Source organism: Cervus canadensis, chromosome 3 (genome assembly GCF_019320065.1).
Source record: "Cervus canadensis isolate Bull #8, Minnesota chromosome 3, ASM1932006v1, whole genome shotgun sequence".
Lineage (NCBI taxonomy): Eukaryota > Metazoa > Chordata > Mammalia > Artiodactyla > Cervidae > Cervus > Cervus canadensis.
The window spans coordinates 8,507,990-8,528,555 of NC_057388.1; the positions used below are offsets into that span (position 1 = coordinate 8,507,990).

Genomic DNA, 20,566 nt, shown 5'->3' on the forward strand with positions numbered 1-20,566 from the left:
ACTCCCACTGTTTGCCAGTCAGCATCCTTATAACATTAGGCCTCCAGTCAGACTTGTTAATGCTTCTCAATAATTATTCTGTAGTTGAAAACTAAATTTTATTATCTTAGAACTATTCACTAAACATGAACCAGCCTTACCACAGAGTTTTAACTTTTTTGTGCCATGAACCTTTCTAGCAATCTCGTGAAACTATGGATCCCTTCTCAAAATAATGCTTTTGGGATATAGACCATTTTTAAAATCTTTGTGAATTTATTACAGTATTGCTTCTGTTTTATGTTTTGGTCTTTCGGCCCCGAGGCATGCGGGAACTTAGCTCCCGACCAGGGGTCCAGCCCGCACCCCCTGCACAGGAAGGTGAGGTCTTAACCACTGGACCGCCAGGGGAGTCCCCAGAATAATGTTTTTAAAAACATACAGTATATAAGATTGCAAAGGACACCAATTATATAGACATACTCAAACTTTAAAAAATTTTTGTGGTGAGTAAAGAAGTAAGATCTAACAGATCTAACAGTCTTAGAATACCATAATTTCAAAGTAGTGATAAAAGTTAAAAGACATCTATAATGTGATATGAAAAGTATCTGATTTCTGTTTGCAGAATCATGAATACTGCTAATACTAATGTGGTTACATAAATTCATGAATAAAGGAAATATTATGGTTTGAAATTAGTACATATAAAGATGGCACTTTTTTTTCCCATCCCAGTTCCTAGATTCCTGAATTTTTCTCATTGAACCACACACTTCACAATTTATGAATACAGACTATATTCTCAAAGATAATTTAATGTGAAAAACTCAACAACACGGATTTTGCCTTCACAAATAGCTTAACATGAGACTGCTAACCTTTTAAACAGAACTGTAATACACAGTCGCATCTCCAGTTATAATTTGAGTTGATTCTTGAACACAGGCTTCAAAGAATTTGACCAGTGAGATACACTCCCAAGAAATCCTGCACTGTATTACCCTTGTCTTAAAGCCACAGTTCCTGATCTCAGGTTTTGTATTTAACAAGGAAAAAAAAAGCTTGTTAACCTAAATTAACAGAACTAGTCACAAAAACCCCTGATTAGATTCTAGAGAGGATATGGAAATCACCTTGGGCCAAAGAGAACAAAACTTATCCTTCAAGGACTTTATTTTGGACTTCCACACCAATGGAACTATGTGGACCCAGATACAAATTTATCAGGCAGATAAATATATGATATTCAGTAATTAGATCAAGTCACACAAAATTAATTTTGTATTATTTTTTAGGAAATATAATTAGTCATTGTCAGAAATCTGTTTCCTATGGACAGTGCTTCCAGCTATTTCAAAGGCTATATTTTCCTACAGTATAGCTCCATCATTGCTAAATATCATCATACCAAAACAATAGGATTCTCTTTTATCCAAGGCTTTAAATGTGAGTTTATTCCCTCCCCATCCATCCTTATATATACATACACTGCCCAATAAATGAATGAATAACCTAAGGCTTCCAGATGTTTCACTGGGCTTTTATACTTGGAGATCTAGTACAAGATCTAAATACTCTGAACTTTCTCGCCAAGAGCTATGTATGCTCTTTTAACACCTGGAAATTGTGTTATTTAGAGTCTGCCAGTTAACAAAGATCCTCACCCCCAAACTAATTAGCTTGATTTCCTTAAAGAGAGCATATGAAGTATCCATCATAAAACTATTAGGAAATATCTGAAATGCCATTGGATTTGATGGCACTGTTCAGTTAATACATAAAAACCATAAGCTTAAATAAACTTATTTAAAATTACAAACTCAAAAAAAAAGAGTATACTGGGAGTTGTTTCATAAACTTCATTCTCTTCAATGCTTTCGCAGTTTACAGTGATGTTCACATTTTAGTTCCTTGCTGCCTTTTTCATTTTGATCTTCGTTTGTATCGGATAACTGGGTTTTCAGGGGTGTGAATCATAGTTGTATAATTCACAGTGGGAAAATACCCATCAATGAGATCAAATTCATATAAACGAAGCATAGTGGACCAAATTGTCTTGATTTGAACATAGGCAAAATTCTCCCCAATGCAACGATGACGCCCTATAAAAGAAAAAAAAGTTTCCATAACAATTGGTTGAAATTCTTTCTCATCTCTTTGAGTCTAGAGTGATAAAATTTGTTTATCTACAGTTAACTAAAGGTGAAAAGCAGATATACAGATACTATAGTAAAGAGACATTCTTTTCATAACAATGTAAGTAACCATAAAAATCCCAAGAGATTTTTAATGTCTCTTAGGGGAAACAGCACAGGGGTATTATACAATGATTTTTCCAATTGTTTTTTTCCTGAAACCCAACATCTATCTAGGTTAAAGATATGTAACGTTTGAAACACACAGTGGTAATCAAGTTTGGAGATACACTAGAATATTCTGAACATCAGAATATTAGAATATTCTCTTCTCTCCCAAGAGACCCATAGTTAAAAGTTAATATGAACCTTCCAATCAAAACTTTAAACACCATTTCAAATGATAATGGAAAACAGAATTTAATACACTGAAAATAGCAACACATCAAAATGTAAAGGGTCATATACGTATAAAAACTGACAAGCTGATTCTAAAATGCAGAGACAAATGCAAAAGACTAGATCTCCAAAGCAGTCTTGAAAGAGAAGAACCATGTTGCAGGACGTAAGACTTCAAATCTGACTTCATAACGAAATGTTTCACAACCTCTGATAATATGATTTGTAATAAATATAAATATGTATTTAGTCTTCCTTTCTTGGCACAGTGTTCCTCAAACCACTGGAACTTCTTAAGTGAAGAGAGCAAATAAAGGTCAAAGAAGAAAAGAGCCATTTGTTATTCATAACAAGCCCCTTTCAACCACAACTTGAATTTGCAAATGAGGTTTGGGGGTGGGGGTGGCACAGCCAGAGAGGGCATGCAGCTGTGTTCCCTTTCCTTCTGCTCTGCTCTGCGCTTCTCTTCAGTCAGGCTATTCCTGGGTTGTATACTTGTGCAGTAAACCAGCAGTCCACCTGACCTGCCTCCTGAGAAACCTGTATGCAGGTCAGGAAGCAACAGAACTGGACATGGAAGAACAGACTGGTTCCAAATAGGAAAAGGAGTACATCAAGGCTGTATGTTGTCACCCTGCTTATTTAACTTATATGCAGAGCACATCATGAGAAACGCTGGGCTGGATGAAGCACAAGCTGGAATCAAGATTGCCGGGAGACAAAACAATCTATAGATTCAATGCAATCCCTATCAAGCTACCAACGGTGTTTTTCACAGAACTAGACCAAACAATTTCACAATTTGTATGGAAATACAAAAAACCTCGAATAGCCAAAGTAATCTTGAGAAAGAAGAATGGAACTGGAGGAATCAACCTGCCTGACTTCACTCTACTACAAAGCCACAGTCATCAAGACAGTATGGTACTGGCACAAAGACAGAAATATAGATCAATGGAACAGAAATAGAAAGCCCAGAGATAAATCCACGAAGCTATGGACACCTTATCTTTGACAAAGGAGGCAAGGATATACAATGGAAAAAAGACAACCTCTTTAACAAGTGGTGCTGGGAAAACTGGTCAACCACTTGTAAAAGAATGAAACTAGAACACTTTCTAACACCATACACAAAAATAAACTCAAAATGGATTAAAGATCTAAATGTAAGACCAGAAACTATAAAACTCCTAGAGGAGAACATAGGCAAAACACTCTCCGACATAAATCACAGCAAGATCCTCTATGACCCACCTCCCAGAATATTGGAAATAAAAGCAAAAATAAACAAATGGGACCTAATGAAACTTAAAAGCTTTTGCACAACAAAGGAAACTATAAGTAAGGTGAAAAGACAGCCCTCAGATTGGGAGAAAATAATAGCAAATGAAGAAACAGACAAAGGATTAATCTCAAAAATATACAAGCAACTCCTGCAGCTCAATTCCAGAAAAATAAATGACCCAATCAAAAAATGGGCCAAAGAACTAAACAGACATTTCTCCAAAGAAGACATACAGATGGCTAACAAACACATGAAAAGATGCTCAACATCACTCCTTATCAGAGAAATGCAAATCAAAACCACAATGAGGTACCATTACACGCCAGTCAGGATGGCTGCTATCCAAAAGTCTACAAGCAATAAATGCTGGAGAGGGTGTGGAGAAAAGGGAACCTCTTACACTGTTGGTGGGAATGCAAACTAGTACAGCCACTATGGAAAACAGTGTGGAGATTTCTTAAAAAACTGGAAATAGAGCTGCCATATGACCCAGCAATCCCACTTCTGGGCATACACACTGAGGAAACCAGATCTGAAAGAGACACGTGCACCCCAGTGTTCATCGCGGCACTGTTTATAATAGCCAGGACATGGAAGCAACCTAGATGTCCATCAGCAGATGAATGGATAAGGAAGCTGTGGTACATATACACCATGGAATATTACTCAGCCATTAAAAAGAATTCACTTGAATCAGTCCTAATGAGATGGATGAAAATGGAGCCCATTATTCAGAGTGAAGTAAGCCAGAAAGATAAAGAACATTACAGCATACTAACACATATATATGGAATTTAGAAAGATGGCAACGATAACCCTATATGCAAAACAGAAAAAGAGACACAGATGTACAGAACAGACTTTTGAACTCTGTGGGAGAAGGTGAGGGTGGGATGTTTCGAGAGAACAGCATGTATATTATCTATAGTAAAACAGATCACCAGCCCAGGTGGGATTCATGAGACAAGTGCTCGGGCCTGGTGCACTGGGAAGACCCAGGGGAATCGGGTGGAGAGGGAGGTGGGAGGGGGGATCGGGATGGGGAATACGTGTAAATCTATGGCTGATTCATATCAATGTATGACAAAACCCACTGAAATGTTGTGAAGTAATTAGCCTCCAACTAGTAAAAAAAAAAAATTATTTTAAATCTTTAAAAAAAAGATTGCCGGGAGAAATATCAATAACCTCAGATACGAAGATGACACCACCCTTATAGCAGAGAGTGAAGAAGAACTAAAGAGCCTTCTGAAGAAGTGAAAGAGGAGAGTGAAAAAGTTGGCTTAAAACTCAACATTCAGAAAACTAAGATCATGGCAACTGGTCCCATACTTCATGGCAAACAGATGGGGAAAACAATGGAAACAGCGACAGACTTGATTTTCTTGGGCTCCAAAATCACTCACTGCAGATGGTGACTGCAGCCATGAAATTAAAAGACGCTTGCTCCTTAGAAGAAAAGTTATGACCAACCTAGACAGCATATTAAAAAACAGAGACATTACTTTGCCAACAAAGGTCCATCTAGTCAAAGCTATGGTTTTTCCAGAAGTCATGGACAGATGTGAGAGTTGGACTATAAAGAAAGTTGAGCACCGAAGAATTGATGCTTTTGAACTGTGGTGTTGGAGAAGACTCTTGAGAGTCCCTTGGACAGCAAGGAGATCCAACCAGTCCATCCTGAAGAAAATCAGTCCTGAAATATTCATTGGAAGGACTGATGCTGAAGCTGAAACTCCAATACTTTGGCCACCTGATGCAAAAAGACCCTGATGCTGGGAAATATTGAAGGCAGGGGGAGAAGGTGATGACAGAGGATGAGATGGTTGGATGGCATCACTGACTCGATGGACATGAGTCTGAGGAAGCTCTGGGAGTTGGTGATGGACAGGGAGGCCTGGCGTGCTGCAGTCCCTGGGGTCGCGAGGAATCAGACACGACCGAGCAACTGAACTGACTGACTGAAACCAGCAGTCAGTAAGCAAGCGCTCCGGAGTTCTGTGAGCCATTCTAACAAATCATGGAAGCGCAAAGCGGGCGTCCAGAGAGCCTCAGGTTTACAGCCAGTTGGTTAGAACAGCTAACAACCTGCACTTGTAAATGGCATCTAACGTGGTGGGGGAACTGAGCCCTTCACCAATGCGGTCTGCACTAACCCCAGACAGAAGCCAGGTAAGTGTCAGTTTAGAAATGGTTCCTTTTTGAGGCAGAATTTGGGCTTGATAACTAATGCCCCTTCCAACCACTTGAACAATCTATGACTCTTCTATGTTATGTATATGGTATACCACTTTTGAATTTCTTTAGTAAATAGTTATTAAGATCTAAAGTTTCCAAAGGACCTTATACTTTCATTTACGTGAGGAAAAGGTGTGACCAATGATAAACAAGTCATGTCACTTAAATGGTCTTTTTGGAAAGTCAAATAAGTCATAGAATACAGTTAAATCCGTGCAAAGTACCAATGACTAGAGAAATTACTGGAGGAACAGCCGTCAGCCTGCATTATTTTAGGATCTTAATCGAAATGCAGAGGTTTGCACATTTATGCACTACCTGTCCAAATTTCAGTTCAGTTCAGTCACTCAGTCATGCCTGACCTTTTGCGACCCCATGGACTGCAGCACGCCAGGCCTCCCTGTCCATCACCAACTCCCAGAGCTTACTCAAACTCAAGTCCATTGAGTTGAAGATGCCATCCAACCATCTCATCCTGTTGTCCCCTTCTCCTCCTGCCTCCAGTCTTTCCCAGCATCAGGGTCTTTTCCAATGAGTCAGTTCTTCGCATCAGGTGGCCAAAGTATTGGAGTTTCACAAGTATACTATCAAGGGTGAAACAGACCACCAGCCCAGGTTGGATGCATGAGACAAGTGCTCAGGGCTGGTGCACTGGGAAGACCCAGAGGGATGGGATGGGGAGGGAGGCGGGAGAGGGGATCGGGATGGGGAACACATGTAAATCCATGGCTGATTCATGTCAGTGTGTGGCAAAAACCACTACAATATTGTCAAGTAATTAGCCTCCAACTAATAAAAATAAATGGAAAAAAAAACAACAACAAAGTATTGGAATTTCAGCTTCAGCGTCAGTCCTTCCAATGAATATTCAGGACTGATTTCCTTTAGGATGGATTGGTTAATTTCCTTGCAGTCCAAGGGACTCTCAAGAGTCTTCTCTAACACCACACAGTTCAAAAGCATCAATTCTTTGGTGCTCAGCTTTCTTTATAGTCCAACTCTCACATCCATACATGACTACTGTCCAAATTTAAAGAACATTATAAGAATACATAAACAACCAAAAAGCTCACTAACAATCCAGAAAAGCTTCCATGCCATTCCTCTTTTCTGAAATGCTGATTATCTCATCATATTTAGCTTCAAATGCTAAATGGTGTGCTAACTTCAACAGTTCTTTAAAACATAATTCACAAAGAGCTTTAAATAGCATAAGGGAAAACAGGGTAGACTACAAAAATCAGAACTATAAAACTAGATGGGTTACAAAAGATAATAGAACACTATATAAGGATTCACAGAACTGTTTCTTTTAGTACAAATGAAATATTTCTTCCAACCTGCAAAGATTACATGCCTACAAATGTCTGTAGGCATGTCCCCATAAGAAAAGGGAAGATATTTGTAAATAAAATTCACATGGATTATTTAACAAATACGTTATCAGAACTAACATTTCAAATATGAAGTGTAATCATCTTACCAGCCCCAAATGGCACATAAGCAAACTTCTCTCCTGATGCTAGACTGTCCTCTAAGTAGCGATCAGGATTAAAGTCCAGACGCTCTACCCATGAGTCTTTGAGTCTCTGATTGACAGTAGGAGAAACACACACCTGATGTCCTGGAGGAATGGTGTACCCTGCCACAGTCTACAAAGGAAAGCAACACACTTCATTAGATAACTGAATATTCCACCAAATAATCCGATCTCTGTACAATAAAGCACTAGTATACATGAAATATACATATATTTTAAAACTGGCTGGTAGGCCAGTTAAAAGTCATTTTAACTCAAGATGATTTCCATCTGACACAACATTGGGCTGGAAGGACATACACAAATTTTAAAAAATCATAATGCCATGGGGCTGGGGATGGGATTTCAAGAAGCCTTTCACAATCCAATTTACACAGTTCCACAGTTACAATTACTTATAACAACATATATGTTATTTTAAAAAACCAAGGAAAAAACTACACTTCCATTTTAAAAGCCCTAATTGTTAAAATGTAGGGAGATCAGATGAGCATGTATACTGTCTGCAATGTGTAAAAATATTTATATATCTAGAATATGTAAAACTGAAAATTATGTACAAGTGATTATTCTATGTCTTTAAAAAAATTCTCTTCGATATTACACTATTTCTTTTTGATAAATAAAACTTGAGGCCACAGAGGAAAAGCTCTAGCCAGGAGACTCACCAAAGGAGTTTTGGCCAGTCTCATCATGGTCATTATAGGAGGTCGAAGTCTTAATGTTTCTTTTATACAGCGATCAAGTAAATTGAGATCCTTGAGCTAAAAAGAGAAAAGTTTTCCAAGGTTTACAAACATTTAACTGCAACAGGATACAAACAAGTTCAGAGTAGCTGAATAGAAACAGTTTTATTACTGTCCATGGTCAGCAAAGAAAAAGAAGGCAAGGTAACATCATGGCATGGTAAGGACCTGCAAAAATTTACCCATCTAAAACATGAAAACAGTAGCAAAAATCATCAGTTTCAGCTTTTTCAAAACTGCACACAAATGTTTATCGCAGCAGTACTCATAGTATCCTAAAGTGGAAACAATCCAAATGTCAATCAACTGGTGAAGAGGCTAATCAAAGTGGGATAGCCACATGATGGAATGTCACTTTCACAATAAAGAAGGCTAAAGTACTGATACATGCTACAACATGATTAATCTTGAAAACATGCTAGGTGAAAGAAGCCAGTCACAAGAGATCACATACTGTATGATCCCATTCATATGAAATGTCCAATAGGCATTAGTGGTTGCCAGGGGCAGGGGAAATGGACTGCTCATGGCCCTCTTTTGGAAGTGGCGTAAACATTTTCAAATGAGACTCTGATGATGGTTTCACAATTCTGAAAATATTTTTAAAAACCAGTGGATTATATACTTTAACAGGTCGATTTTATAGTATGTAATTAGCTATCACTATAAAAATTACTACAATCAGGAATTAAAAGGAGACATCACCACTGCCCTAATAGAAAAGAATGACAAGAGAATACTTTAACAACTGTTTGCCAACAAGTTAGGTAACCTAGATGAAACAAATTCCTAGGAAGACACAAACTGCCAAAAACTAACTAAAAGAAACAGAACATGTGAACAGATTTGTAAAAAGTGAAGACGCTGAACTAGTAATCAAAAACTGCCCACGAAGAAAGCACAGCCTAGATGGCTTCCCGGGTTAACACCACCAGACAGTTAAGAAAGCAGCAATACCAGTCCTTCACAAAGCCTTCCTAAAAGGAAAAAGAGGCGGGAATGCTTCCAAACTCCTTCTCTAAGAACCAACAATACCCTGATACCAAAATCTGTCAAAGACATAACAATACAACCACAGCCCACTATCCCCTGTGAATATAGTCCAAAAGTCCTCAACAAAACACCAGCAAACAGATCCAGGGTTAGGACATTTCAGGGAGGCTATGGGGAATTTTCTAAAAATAATCAATTTAATCTAGAGTATATAGAAGATCCCAAATTGTCCCCTTTAAAAATCAGCCACACACACTCAGTATCATAAGCAGCAATGAAGCTGAAAATCCCACAAACCTGGTCATAAGTCAGAGGAGGCAGATTCTCGCCACAGACTGTCTTCTGTTCTAAGAAACATTTTTCTTGCAGCGTTTTGTCTCTGGCCAGAAAGAAGCCCATCCAGGCACTGGTAGTTGAGGAAGTATGCTGACCTGCCAAGAGCAGTCCAATCAGCATGCCTGCTACTTCATCATCCGTCAGAGGACGCCCATCCCTACAGAACGGACCACATGCACAAATTTAACATTTGCAGATGCACTTTATACCCCAACCTTTGCATAAAAATTGGTTCCTTTTCTCTCTTGCATTTGCCCATCACAAGTCCAAATTTTTTTTCCCCTTTAGAGAAGAGAGGCCAATAAAAAATATGACATTAATTACAAAGACTTCATTGCAGTTTACTAACAAACTTTTCACATGCACAGTACTAAATTCCAGTAAGGTACAGGATTCCAGTAATTTAGGTCTCATCCATTTAAGAAGTTGAAAGGTCATAGCTACTAATTTTTGCCAGTATTATTACTTTTTAAATGTACTTAAATGTACATGTAGTTAAATGCATTTAACTATATTTTATGTGTTTTATGTGGAATTTCCTGCTTCACTTTAATATGTGATCTGAAGAGCTCTTACTTGTAAGTAGACTCTAATAAAGTTTGGAGAATGTCATCAATTTTTTCTCCTGACTCTCTGCGTTTCTGGATCGCCTTGTAGAAAATATTCTTGATCTCCCGATGAGCTCTGTCCCTGCGTCTGTAATTCAAACATGAAGATGACTTTAAAAAATTAAGCAATACTTTCAGGCATCAATTGACAAAACTCAGAACCAAGAGAAAAAAAAAGAATCCATGAGAATCTTATATTGTTAGGAATTTCTAAGGTCCTTAAGGACAGGAAATGTGTTATACATATCCCTGATTCTGAACACACTACCTATGTTATAATTGAAGACTCAAATGATTATTCCTTTACAGCCATTTTCCATTTTAAAAGAAAGCAGAAATACACCTTTACATTAACATGAAATCCCAATTTTAAGCAAATTAATTCTTAAAGTGGACAGACTCACTCTGGTTCTTCTATAGGATTTAAGATTTTAATACCTCCCATTCCTCACTTGAACAGAAATGAATCAATAAAGGCTACTAATAGGCAAAACACTAAGCTACATGTCAAGTCCTATGAGCAGTGTTTCTCTGTATCACAGATGATCCCTTGCCCTTAAGGAGATCACAATCCAGCTGACAAGGAGACAAAGAAAGGTGTGAATACTTCAAAACAAAGAAACTTCACAACAAACTACAAATTAGTCAACTACTTTCAAGTGCTTAGAAGGCTGCATCGCTTCTAGGTAAGAGTTCAGGAACTTTCCTGAGTACAAGGAATACATGGGTCAAGTAGGTTTTAAAATATCAGGACAGACAAATTAACCCTTCTAAAACTGAAACTTTACCTTAAATGAGCTCCCTATGTAAAAAAAATGTTGAATTCTTACAGAAGAAGGGAGGCTCATAATCTCCCCCAATTTGTTTCTATATTTAATTTTTATTTTTGTTAATGCAAAGCAAACCAACAGTACAGTAACTAAACAAAGTGAAATGACCAAGCATCATCTCTTTATCCATACCTGAAACTAGGCAGAGGGAGCCAGCCTGGCAAAAGCCAGGCTGCGTGGCTAAAACCTCCATCCAAATCCGCATACAGTTGTGCCACCTTCTCGTTGAGTTGACTTCTGATTTCCTTTCCATGTAAACAATGGCTGGCTGTTAAAATTATGAGCTCAGAAAGAGCTTCAAACAAATCTAGAGGGAAAAAGATCATTCCCGTTACCATTGCCAAAAATTCTTTTGAAATGTTGTTTTCTTAGAGATGCAAAAGTACTGTGAAGGAAATGAGAATAAAAATTTAACTCATTAACCAACAAAATCCTATTTACACCACTGAAAGAAGCCTGTAGACAGGCTACAATAAAGAGAAACCAAAGGCAGCCCCCCTCTGTGGACAGCCAAGACGGATGCCACAGAGGCAACTAAAATCTCACTCATCCTCATGAGCCCTTCATCTCAGAAAGAAAAAGAAGATAAAAATGAATGTGGTTATCTGAGTTCCAGGTCACAGGATAATGAAGGCAATAAAAAGATTATCTAGTACATAAGGGGATAAAAGGATGCTTTCTAAGAAAGAGCAGTCCAAAGACTGAAGAATGGATTATTCCCCAGATCAAAAGTGGGAAATTCATAAGTGGGAAAAAAATAAAGTCTTGAAAAAGTCTTAGAACTAACTAATCACCATCTTGTATATGCAAACATTAGAGACAGATGCATCAAGTAAGCACACCCTTTAAAAGTCCTAACAATTACTCAGTCGATATCCTGTTCTTTAATTCTATGTTCACCAAACGAACTTTGAGTTATCATTTGGCTTTCCAATTACATTGCCAACAAAGAGAAGTTCCGCAAGTATTATGCTGTTCTTGGTCCCATAATTGCATCTCACTTGTATTTATTCAGTTAGCATTCTCATTTATACATCAGCTTCTTGTAGAATACCAAGTATGTCACATAAAGCTTAGGTCTATTAAATAAAACCAGGTTCCTGGACCTTTTACAGAAGCTGAAGACTAGACCCAGAATGTGACGACCCACGCAGTAGTCTCACTGCCCTGTAGACAGATGTTGCTTCCTGCTAGGGCTATGGCAATGCTTTCGATGGCAACACTTAACTGCAGTCCAGTATAAAAACTGGATTCACAGAGTCCAAAGAATGTTATGTTACATTCAATATATTCCCTACATAAGGTGAGAAAGTATATAATACGTTTTTTAAAGATTTCTAATGGGAACAGCTAAAATCGCTCTTTTGGGAGTACAGCAAGCTTATGTATTTAAACTTACATTTTTGTTGAAATAAACCATTCCCATACAACATTAGAAAAATAATGTATTACATATATAATTTAATCTTTTAGACTTCAACTTGCTGACATGAAGGGCAAATTTTTTTATTTTATATATTATCTTAAAATGACCTTGAATGTAAGTTTTACATTTGGTTTATTTCAAAATTCAATCATGAATCATTTTTATGTAATTCACACAATTGCTGCTGCTAAGTCACTTCAGTCGTGTCCAACTCTGTGCGACCCCATAGACAGCAGCCCACCAGGCTTCCCCGTCCCTGGGATTCTCCAGGCAAGAACACTGGAGTGGGTTGCTATTTCCTTCTCCAATGCATGAAAGTGAAAAGTGGAAGTGAAGTCGCTCAGTCCTGTCCGACTCTTAGCGACCCCATGGACTGCAGCCTACCAGGCTCCTCCATCCATGGGATTTTCCAGGCAAGAGTACTGGAGTGGGTTGCCATTGCCTTCTCCAAATTCACACAATTGAGCTAAATAGTATGCACATTAATTAAAATATTTTAAGATTTTGCTAAGTGAGCAGCAATAATTACTTCCTCTCAAGTCTTTTAACTCCATAACATGTTCATTTCATTAAATATAAGGCAGTTTTGCTTCCCAGGTAGCGTGAGTGGTGAAGAGCCCACCTGCCAATGCAGGAGATGTAATAGATGTGGATTTGATCCATGGATCAGGAAGATCCCCTGGAGGAGGGCATGGCACCCCACTCCAGTATTCTTGCCTGCAGAATCACTTGGACAGAGGAGCCTGGCGGGCTACAGTGCATGGGGTGGCAAAGAGTCAGACACGACTGAAGCGATTCAGCATGCAAGCGTGCAAGGTGGTTTTACATGTGTTGTAGTTTGCTCTTTACACACACATACACACACACATTCTTAAAACTTCTAGTCACAGAAAAGTAGACGTATTAGGACAAATGAAAAACCAAAATATTGTGCTTACTTTTTTCTCCACTTTCTCCCCAACTTTCAAAGTATTCTTTTGTTTCTTTTTCAATTATAGAAACATGCTGTCTAAAGTGGGCTATGTTAAGACCACTTTTCAACATTTTCTTCTGCTCCAAAAAAACCTTCAAAATATTAAGAGTATACAAGTATTAAAACAGTTCTATCATGAGACTCATTTGGGTTATTATAACTCTTTAATACTCAAAGAAAGCAATCTTCTGAAAAATTGAAAACAAAGATAAAATAATTTTCTTCACCACACCAGATAAAACTTCATGTATATATCTGAAGTAACATGTAGTAGACACATGCTATGCAGGTTCAATTCAAATGAAAAATTAGGAACCCCACTTCTGGCCCTCCTTCCTATATATACATGCTTTCCCCACTCTTGACTCGAAGGCTGCCTCCTCCTATTTCATTATATTCTAGTCTTCCAACCCAACCTAGATGCCAACACAATCTCCCAAAGGTCCATTATGCTTTGTTAATATTTTTATCCTCTTTCACATATTCTACCATTTATTCCCAAACAAATATCATTCCTCACTCACACTATCTTCCAAAAGTTGAATTAGAATGTAATACAGTGGGAATAAATTCACACTAATACAATAAACCCTTTGGGAAAGTTCTTAAAATAGAACTTCTGGTTAGATATATCCAACCAGAGGGATTAACCTAGGCTTTCGCTTTTGGTCTTTTGTTTTGTTTTGTTTCGCTTTTGGTCTTTTTTTTTTTTCCTTTATTTATTTATTTATTTTTTCAGTGGTTTTTGTCATACATTGACATGAATCAGCCATGGATTTACATGTATTCCCCTCCCGATCCCCCCTCTCCACCTCCCTCTCCACCCGATTCCTCTGGGTCTTCCCAGTGCACCAGGCCCGAGCACTTGTCTCATGCATCCAACCTGGGCTGGTGATCTGTTTCACCATAGATAATATACATGTTGTTCGTTCGAAACATCCCAACCTCACCTTCTCCCACAGAGTTCAAAAGCCTGTTCTGTACTTCTGTGTCTCTTTTTCTGTTTTGCATATAGGGTTGTCATTACCATCTTTCTAAATTCCATATATATGTGTTAGTATGCTGTAATGTTCTTTATCTTTCTGGCTTACTTCACTCTGTATAATGGGCTCCAGTTTCATCCATCTCATTAGAACTGGTTCAAATGAATTCTTTTTAATGGCTGAGTAATATTCCATGGTGTATATGTACCACAGCTTCCTTATCCATTCATCTGCTGATGGGCATCTAGGTTGCTCGCTTTTGGTCTTAAGGAGAGCTGTTCATTCCCCCATACCTCCTCAATCCCCAGAAGCAACACTTAATGGCAATTCTCAGCTGCTATACTAGAGTACTGGGTAATGCATGGTACACTGATAGCCAGAGCCTGCACCAAGTAATTAAGCTAATTATTGGATCTGCATTTTATACCAAGTTGTAGCACTTAAATATTTGCCTTTGGGGGAGCAAAGAAATCACACAAACTTCTAAAACCAACAACCTCTAGCTCAAAAGAGCTCTCATCCTAGAATTTCAGGTAGGAGGTGGGAAAGTATTAATAAGAGGCCCTTCTGATGAAATGAGTTTTTCCTTCTTACTATCTCAAATCTAATGCTAACACGCTAAGTTCTCATTGATCTATTAATATTTCTTTGCACAGGAAGCCCTTTAAAATTGCTTAGTCCACACCAGCAGCTATAAAGCAAAATACCCATTCTGTCAGCTACCCTTGGTTTTCCTTCTCATAAACGCCTCCTGATTCTTCAGAGTTTTGAGGCAAGGAACAATCTCTTCTATACGTTAGCAGCAGAGCTTACACCACTAGCTACAAATTGTATAGTGTAGATTTGTCTTTCTTCAAGTTAACCATGTCACCTACTGTATTAGGCACATCATAGGCAACTCCTTTCCCAAACACAGGTGTTGTCAGACGGCTGTAGACATCCTCGGCATTCAAGTCTTCGTTTTTACTATTAAAAAGCAGTGCGGCAGCCTCACTCCCCAGCAGGTAGGTAAACGTCTTGCCCACCATGGTAAAACTAAATACAGGTCCATACTGAAGAGAGAAAAGTACCCACAGTGACGTTACCAAAAAATCTGCAAGCGCTAAGACATTCATCTTAAATAACAAAATAATACATTGTTGAAGATCAAAACATTCCACGAACCTTAATGCAATTCTTCCCCCTGTCTTTGTCCAAATGTATAATTATGTTCATCCAGTTCCAAATAAAACATAAATAAAACTTTCTATTCTGCTTTTTTCACTCCTTACATTGAAAATATTTTCTATCTTTCACAGACATCATATTAACTGTTCTTTCTATGGTTGATGTGTCCATTTTTTATTTATTATAGATAATTATGTAATGAATATCTCTGAGAATATAGATACATTTTCTCTTTGATTAAAGGTAACTTTAGAGGAGTAGCCAAAAAATATGACCTTTCGTAAAGTCCTTGCTATGTGAAGATACCAGAATTTTATTTAGTGATGAGTCCTACCACTATCTCACCAACACTGAATGATCTCATTTTTAATTTTTTGTTCATCTGGTTAGGTGCTAAATGCTTTACTTTGCAGTTTTCTGATTACTATTAAAGATTTCAGTTACTGGGGATACAATCATGAACAAAAATACTGTCTGTGACTCAAGGAACTCCAGTCTATTTAAAAAGATACAACTCAATTGAATAATCGCATTAACAAATGTAAAATTACAAATGTGACAAGTACTACACAAAGGAAAGCAACTCTTCAATGAGAGAACTGATAAAAGGGACTAAAAATAGAAAAAGACACCAGAGCTGAGACCTAAAGCATGGGTAGGGGCAGTAGTTAGCCTGATGGCAGAGCATGCGCAGAGTTCTAAAGGTAAAAGGGAAGGCAAGGATTCGATGAGGGTAGAGTCTATCTAGGAGGGCCTGCACCATACAGAGCCTTAGAAGCCACCTGCAGGGAGCTGTATCCTTGCAAGCAACGGAATGAGATGGAAGGTCTTAAACTGCATGGGAAAGATAATAATCTGTGCATATTTTAAAAGAAAGATCCCTCTGGCTCCTGGATGGAGGGAAGGAAGAGACAGGAGCTGAAGGAAAGCCAGACGACCAGCGAGCCTGTCACAGGAACCTGTGATGAGCACCTGGGACGATGGAATGGAGGCGGTGGAGACAGCAGCAGAAGGATGCAGAATTATTTTGCAGAGAAAATCTGCAGGTTTGGCAATGAATTGCTGGATGGAGCAGGAAGTATCAAGAGTGAATCCTAGGCTCCTGGTACGTTGCAAAACTGGTAGAACAATGAGGAGCAAAGTGAACAGGAAGGACGATCAGGATTAGAGAGAAAAATCACAGGGTCAGATTGTTTAAATGTCTGATTTCAGGTGACTTTGGACAACTGAGAAAAAATCATGTGGGAGGTGGATATTCAGGTCTGAAGACCGAAGGAGAGACCTGAATTGGAGACATTAATTTGGGTGTCATTTACACCTGGTTGGGCTTTCCAGGTGCCTGTCAATGCAGAAGATGCGGGTTCAAAATTAAAAATGAGTTGGGAAGATTCCCTGAGAAGGGAATGGCAACCCACTCCAGTATTCTTGCCTGGGTAATTGCAAAGACAGAGGAAGCAGGTGGGTCACAGTCCACGGGGTCACAAGGAGTCAGACACAACTGAGGGACTAACACTTTCACACTTTGACTTCATGTGGCTAAAAACTGAAGCTACAGGTAGAGACAAGATCAGCTATGAAAGAATAAAAGCCAAGGACCAAACCTCAGTGAATCCCAACAGTCAATGGCCAAGCGTGAGCCCACAAATGAGTTAGGAAAGCAGCATTCAGAGAAGCAGAAGAAACAGTGAGAGAAGCCACAGCTAAGGTGGGAGTGGTCATCACTGACACATACAGCTCAGTTCACTGTATTAGGACACGGTGCTCATTAGTGAAGGGGTTGAAAGACAGACTAAAGTGGACTAAAGAGTAAGGAGGAGGTGTGGAAATAGAGACTAAGTACAGAAACCTGCTGAAGGGGGAGGGACATGAGAGGGGGTTAGAAAATTCCAGATGCATGGTTAAAAAAAAAGGGTCAATTATTAATAGTATCCATGTTAACTGTGATCAGTGAATACAAAATTGAGGCCAGTGGTTTTTAAACCATAGTTGCCAGGACTAAATTTCCTCAGAGATAATCCCAGAACAAAGGAGAACATAAGAGGGTCTCTAAGACCCCTCCAGCTCTTAATCCAGAGCAGCTCCAATTTTATCTGTTACCTGTACTGGGGATAGGCATAAGATTACATTAAAAAAAAAAAAAAATTCCACTATTTAAAAGAAAATTGGAAAAGCACTAATTTCTTTTCCTTTAATGATCTGTAACACTTACCTTCTCATATGCATCTTCTAGGAATTCAATTGGACTTTTCCCAAATGCTATAGCATGTCCAAGGAATGGAATTGGAGAGAAAATGTATGGTGGACTTTTCTGCAAAAGAAAACAAACAAAAAAACTTCGAGTTTACATTTCCTATTATAAGACATTCAGTTTAGTTTCACAATTCAAAAAGAAAAAAAGAAAGAAGTTTGTCCTTAATATTAAGAAGTTACCAAAAGAGGAAGCACCAAAAGTAACTTCACAACAAGCAAACCACAAATACCTTAGAGAGAGCAGCTTTGGGAAAAAGAAGAGAAACTCTTCTCTTCTGGTATAAGATAAATGACCAGACAAACATCACAGTACTGCAATTATTAATGCTGAACACTTTCTAGAATATGCCCAGTATTATCAGTGGCTCTAGGCAACCTTCCTAACCATGAGTAAAAACAATACGAAACTCAAACTATGGTTTCTTGAGCACTTATTTCTACTACCACTCACAATTTTAGTCCCAAAATCTTGCCTAAATCTTTAGTCCCACAATGGGGAAAAAAACAGAGTAACTTGAGGGAAAGAAGGGAAATGTTTAAGATGCTATATTCCTCAGTATGGTCAACAGAACACATTGTCATTTCTTTCAAGGAATGATCTAGATCCATTGATTTTAAAGAGAGAGAAAAATCAGTTCTAGCAGGAACATTTTATTTATTTATTTTTTTAGCAGGAACACTTTAGCACTCACTATGAAAGGTACTTCTGGGCTTCCCACATAGCTCAGTGGTAAAGAATCAACCTGCCAAAGCAAGAGATGTAGGTTTTGGCCGGGAAGATCACCTGGAGGAAATGACAACCCACTCTAGTATTCTTGCCTAGAGAATTTCATGGACAGAGGAGCCAGGCAGGCTACAGTCCATGGGGCTGCAGAGTCAGACAGGAATGATCCACTGAGCATGCGGGCTTAAAATGTACTTCAGGTGCCCCAAAATGAGACTCACAGATTAGAGCATCAAGTCTCCTGAAATCAAATATGCAGTTATGGAAAAGGACAATAGCCCTCATATCTTTCGTAGTCTCAAAGACAAAGGAGCTCTACAAACTCACTCTTTGGACAATAGTAGCAACAATCTTAAAATACTACAGTTGTCTTTCCAAAGATAACACTTCCTCAAAAATACCACACATGGGGGGAGGGGGGAATAGAACTGCCTCATGCCTGTTTTAGGTCAAACAAAAATCATTTCAGAAACTACTTGGTCAATAGTTTGTGATTTCCACTGTCAGTAAAAAATGTATTCTATTGTCAGTGCTACTTGGTTTCGCTAAAAACGCATTCATCACATATATTCGGGAAATAGAAGCCAGTGGTCAGTAAAGGCTCTAAGTTAGAGAATCTGATATTTTATTAGCATCATACGAAGGTCCCTGCAACACTCATCACGCTCACTCTACCAAACTCAACACATTCCTTTCCACACTGATGTAAAATCGGCACTAGGGGTAACGACACAGCCCATAGAACACTGAACCACTCAAGGGCAGCCACCCAGGATGACAACCACCAGGGCCGAAGCTGCCCAAAACATCACCAACAGGGCCCCCACCAGGGCTGAAACACCCCTTACGGCGGCCAGTACCATCACCGGACGCTCAGGGCCACAGCCGCCACCCCGACCCCGGCCATTAGGGCTACCGGTAGTGCCCCGGTCAACAGAGCCATCACTGAGACCACAGTCGCGGCAAACAGGACCCCAACGAGGCCGAGGCACGCGACCGACATCAGGGCACCCAGCACCGAGCTCAGCAAGGTCAGGGCAGTCGCGACCGCCCGCGCCACCAGAATCGGGGCTGCTGCCCCTCGACCCCCGCCCAACGCCAGCCTCCAGCGCGCCCGCCGCCACTGCCCAGCAGCACCGCGGTGCCAGCCCCTCGCTAGCTCTTCGGTCGCCCTGGTCGCAGCGTCCCCCCAGCAGAACCCCCAGGGGTGCACGTACCGCCCCAGCCGGCAGTGGTGGGGCCAGGTGGCCAACCGCGAGGCGGAGCAGGTAGACCAGACTGAGAGTGAAGGCGCAGGCGATGAGCAGCATGGATGGGAGGTTGCCGCCCGTTACTTGCTCCATAGCCTGCCCCAGCACTGACCCGCCCGCCTGCAGTAAGTCCAGCATCACCATCCTGGCCGCCACCCCCGCGTCAGTTTGCCTGAGACGCTGGAGGCCAAGGTCGCCGCGGCTCCTCCGAATCCACGGAGGAAGAGAAGCTGGCAGACGGGCGATAGGAGGTGGCCCCGGCCAGCAGGTCTCCTACGAAGCCCAGCCCCATGCACTGTAACTCCTGGCTCGTTCGCGCACCACCCTGTACGTCACAGAACAGGGCGGGGCCTGCAGCTGGCCACGCCCCTTAAGTAGAGCCACCATGCCGAAGTCTCCTTGCGCCGCGAGAGAGAGGACCTGAAGAATCAGGCTGCACCTGTGGCACGAGAAGTGCAGAGACAGAAGAGAAACATAGGCTTAAGAGGAGGCCACCCTAAGAATCGCGAGCCACCCGAGCCTGTGTGTCCTGGGTGCCGGGAGCCAGGACACGGCACCGTGATGGGACGGGCGGAAGGATTTCAGGGAGAGGGTTGCGGCGTGGCGGCGGCGGCGGCGCGCGTTCGGTGATTGCACCGCGCGCGGCTGAGGTGATCTCGGCTTATGTGGCGTCAGCGGGGCGGGTGGCTGGGGCGCCGCCC

At 40.1% G+C, this 20,566-nt stretch overlaps 1 protein-coding gene across 1 annotated transcript; it reads right to left on the minus strand.

Moving 5' to 3' along the window:
* Nucleotides 1-777: 777 nt before the first annotated feature.
* On the minus strand, nucleotides 778-20,204 carry LOC122438080 (lanosterol 14-alpha demethylase). Its single transcript, XM_043462579.1, has 10 exons — nucleotides 19,833-20,204; nucleotides 17,851-17,949; nucleotides 15,350-15,526; nucleotides 13,457-13,583; nucleotides 11,225-11,399; nucleotides 10,231-10,350; nucleotides 9,616-9,811; nucleotides 8,248-8,343; nucleotides 7,523-7,691; nucleotides 778-2,084 (listed from the first exon to the last, which is right to left on the minus strand). Exons 1-10 carry the CDS (start codon nucleotides 20,007-20,009, stop codon nucleotides 1,906-1,908), a joined length of 1,515 nt encoding a protein of 504 aa, XP_043318514.1. The 5' UTR covers nucleotides 20,010-20,204; the 3' UTR covers nucleotides 778-1,905.
* Between the last annotated feature and the right edge of the window lie 362 nt (nucleotides 20,205-20,566).

What these genes read in the sequence shown, in the direction of transcription:
- LOC122438080 (XM_043462579.1), bottom strand. Translation starts at nt 20,009, where the DNA reads ATGGTGATGCTGGACTTACTGCAGGCGGGCGGGTCAGTGCTGGGGCAG. An exon ending in GGGAGAAAGTGGAGAAAAAA is followed by an intron (nt 11,400 to 13,456) that starts GTAAGCACAATA and finishes TTTTCCCTCTAG; the next exon opens with ATTTGTTTGAAGCTCTTTCT. An exon ending in TTATTAGAGTCTACTTACAA is followed by an intron (nt 9,812 to 10,230) that starts GTAAGAGCTCTT and finishes TCCGTTCTGTAG; the next exon opens with GGATGGGCGTCCTCTGACGG.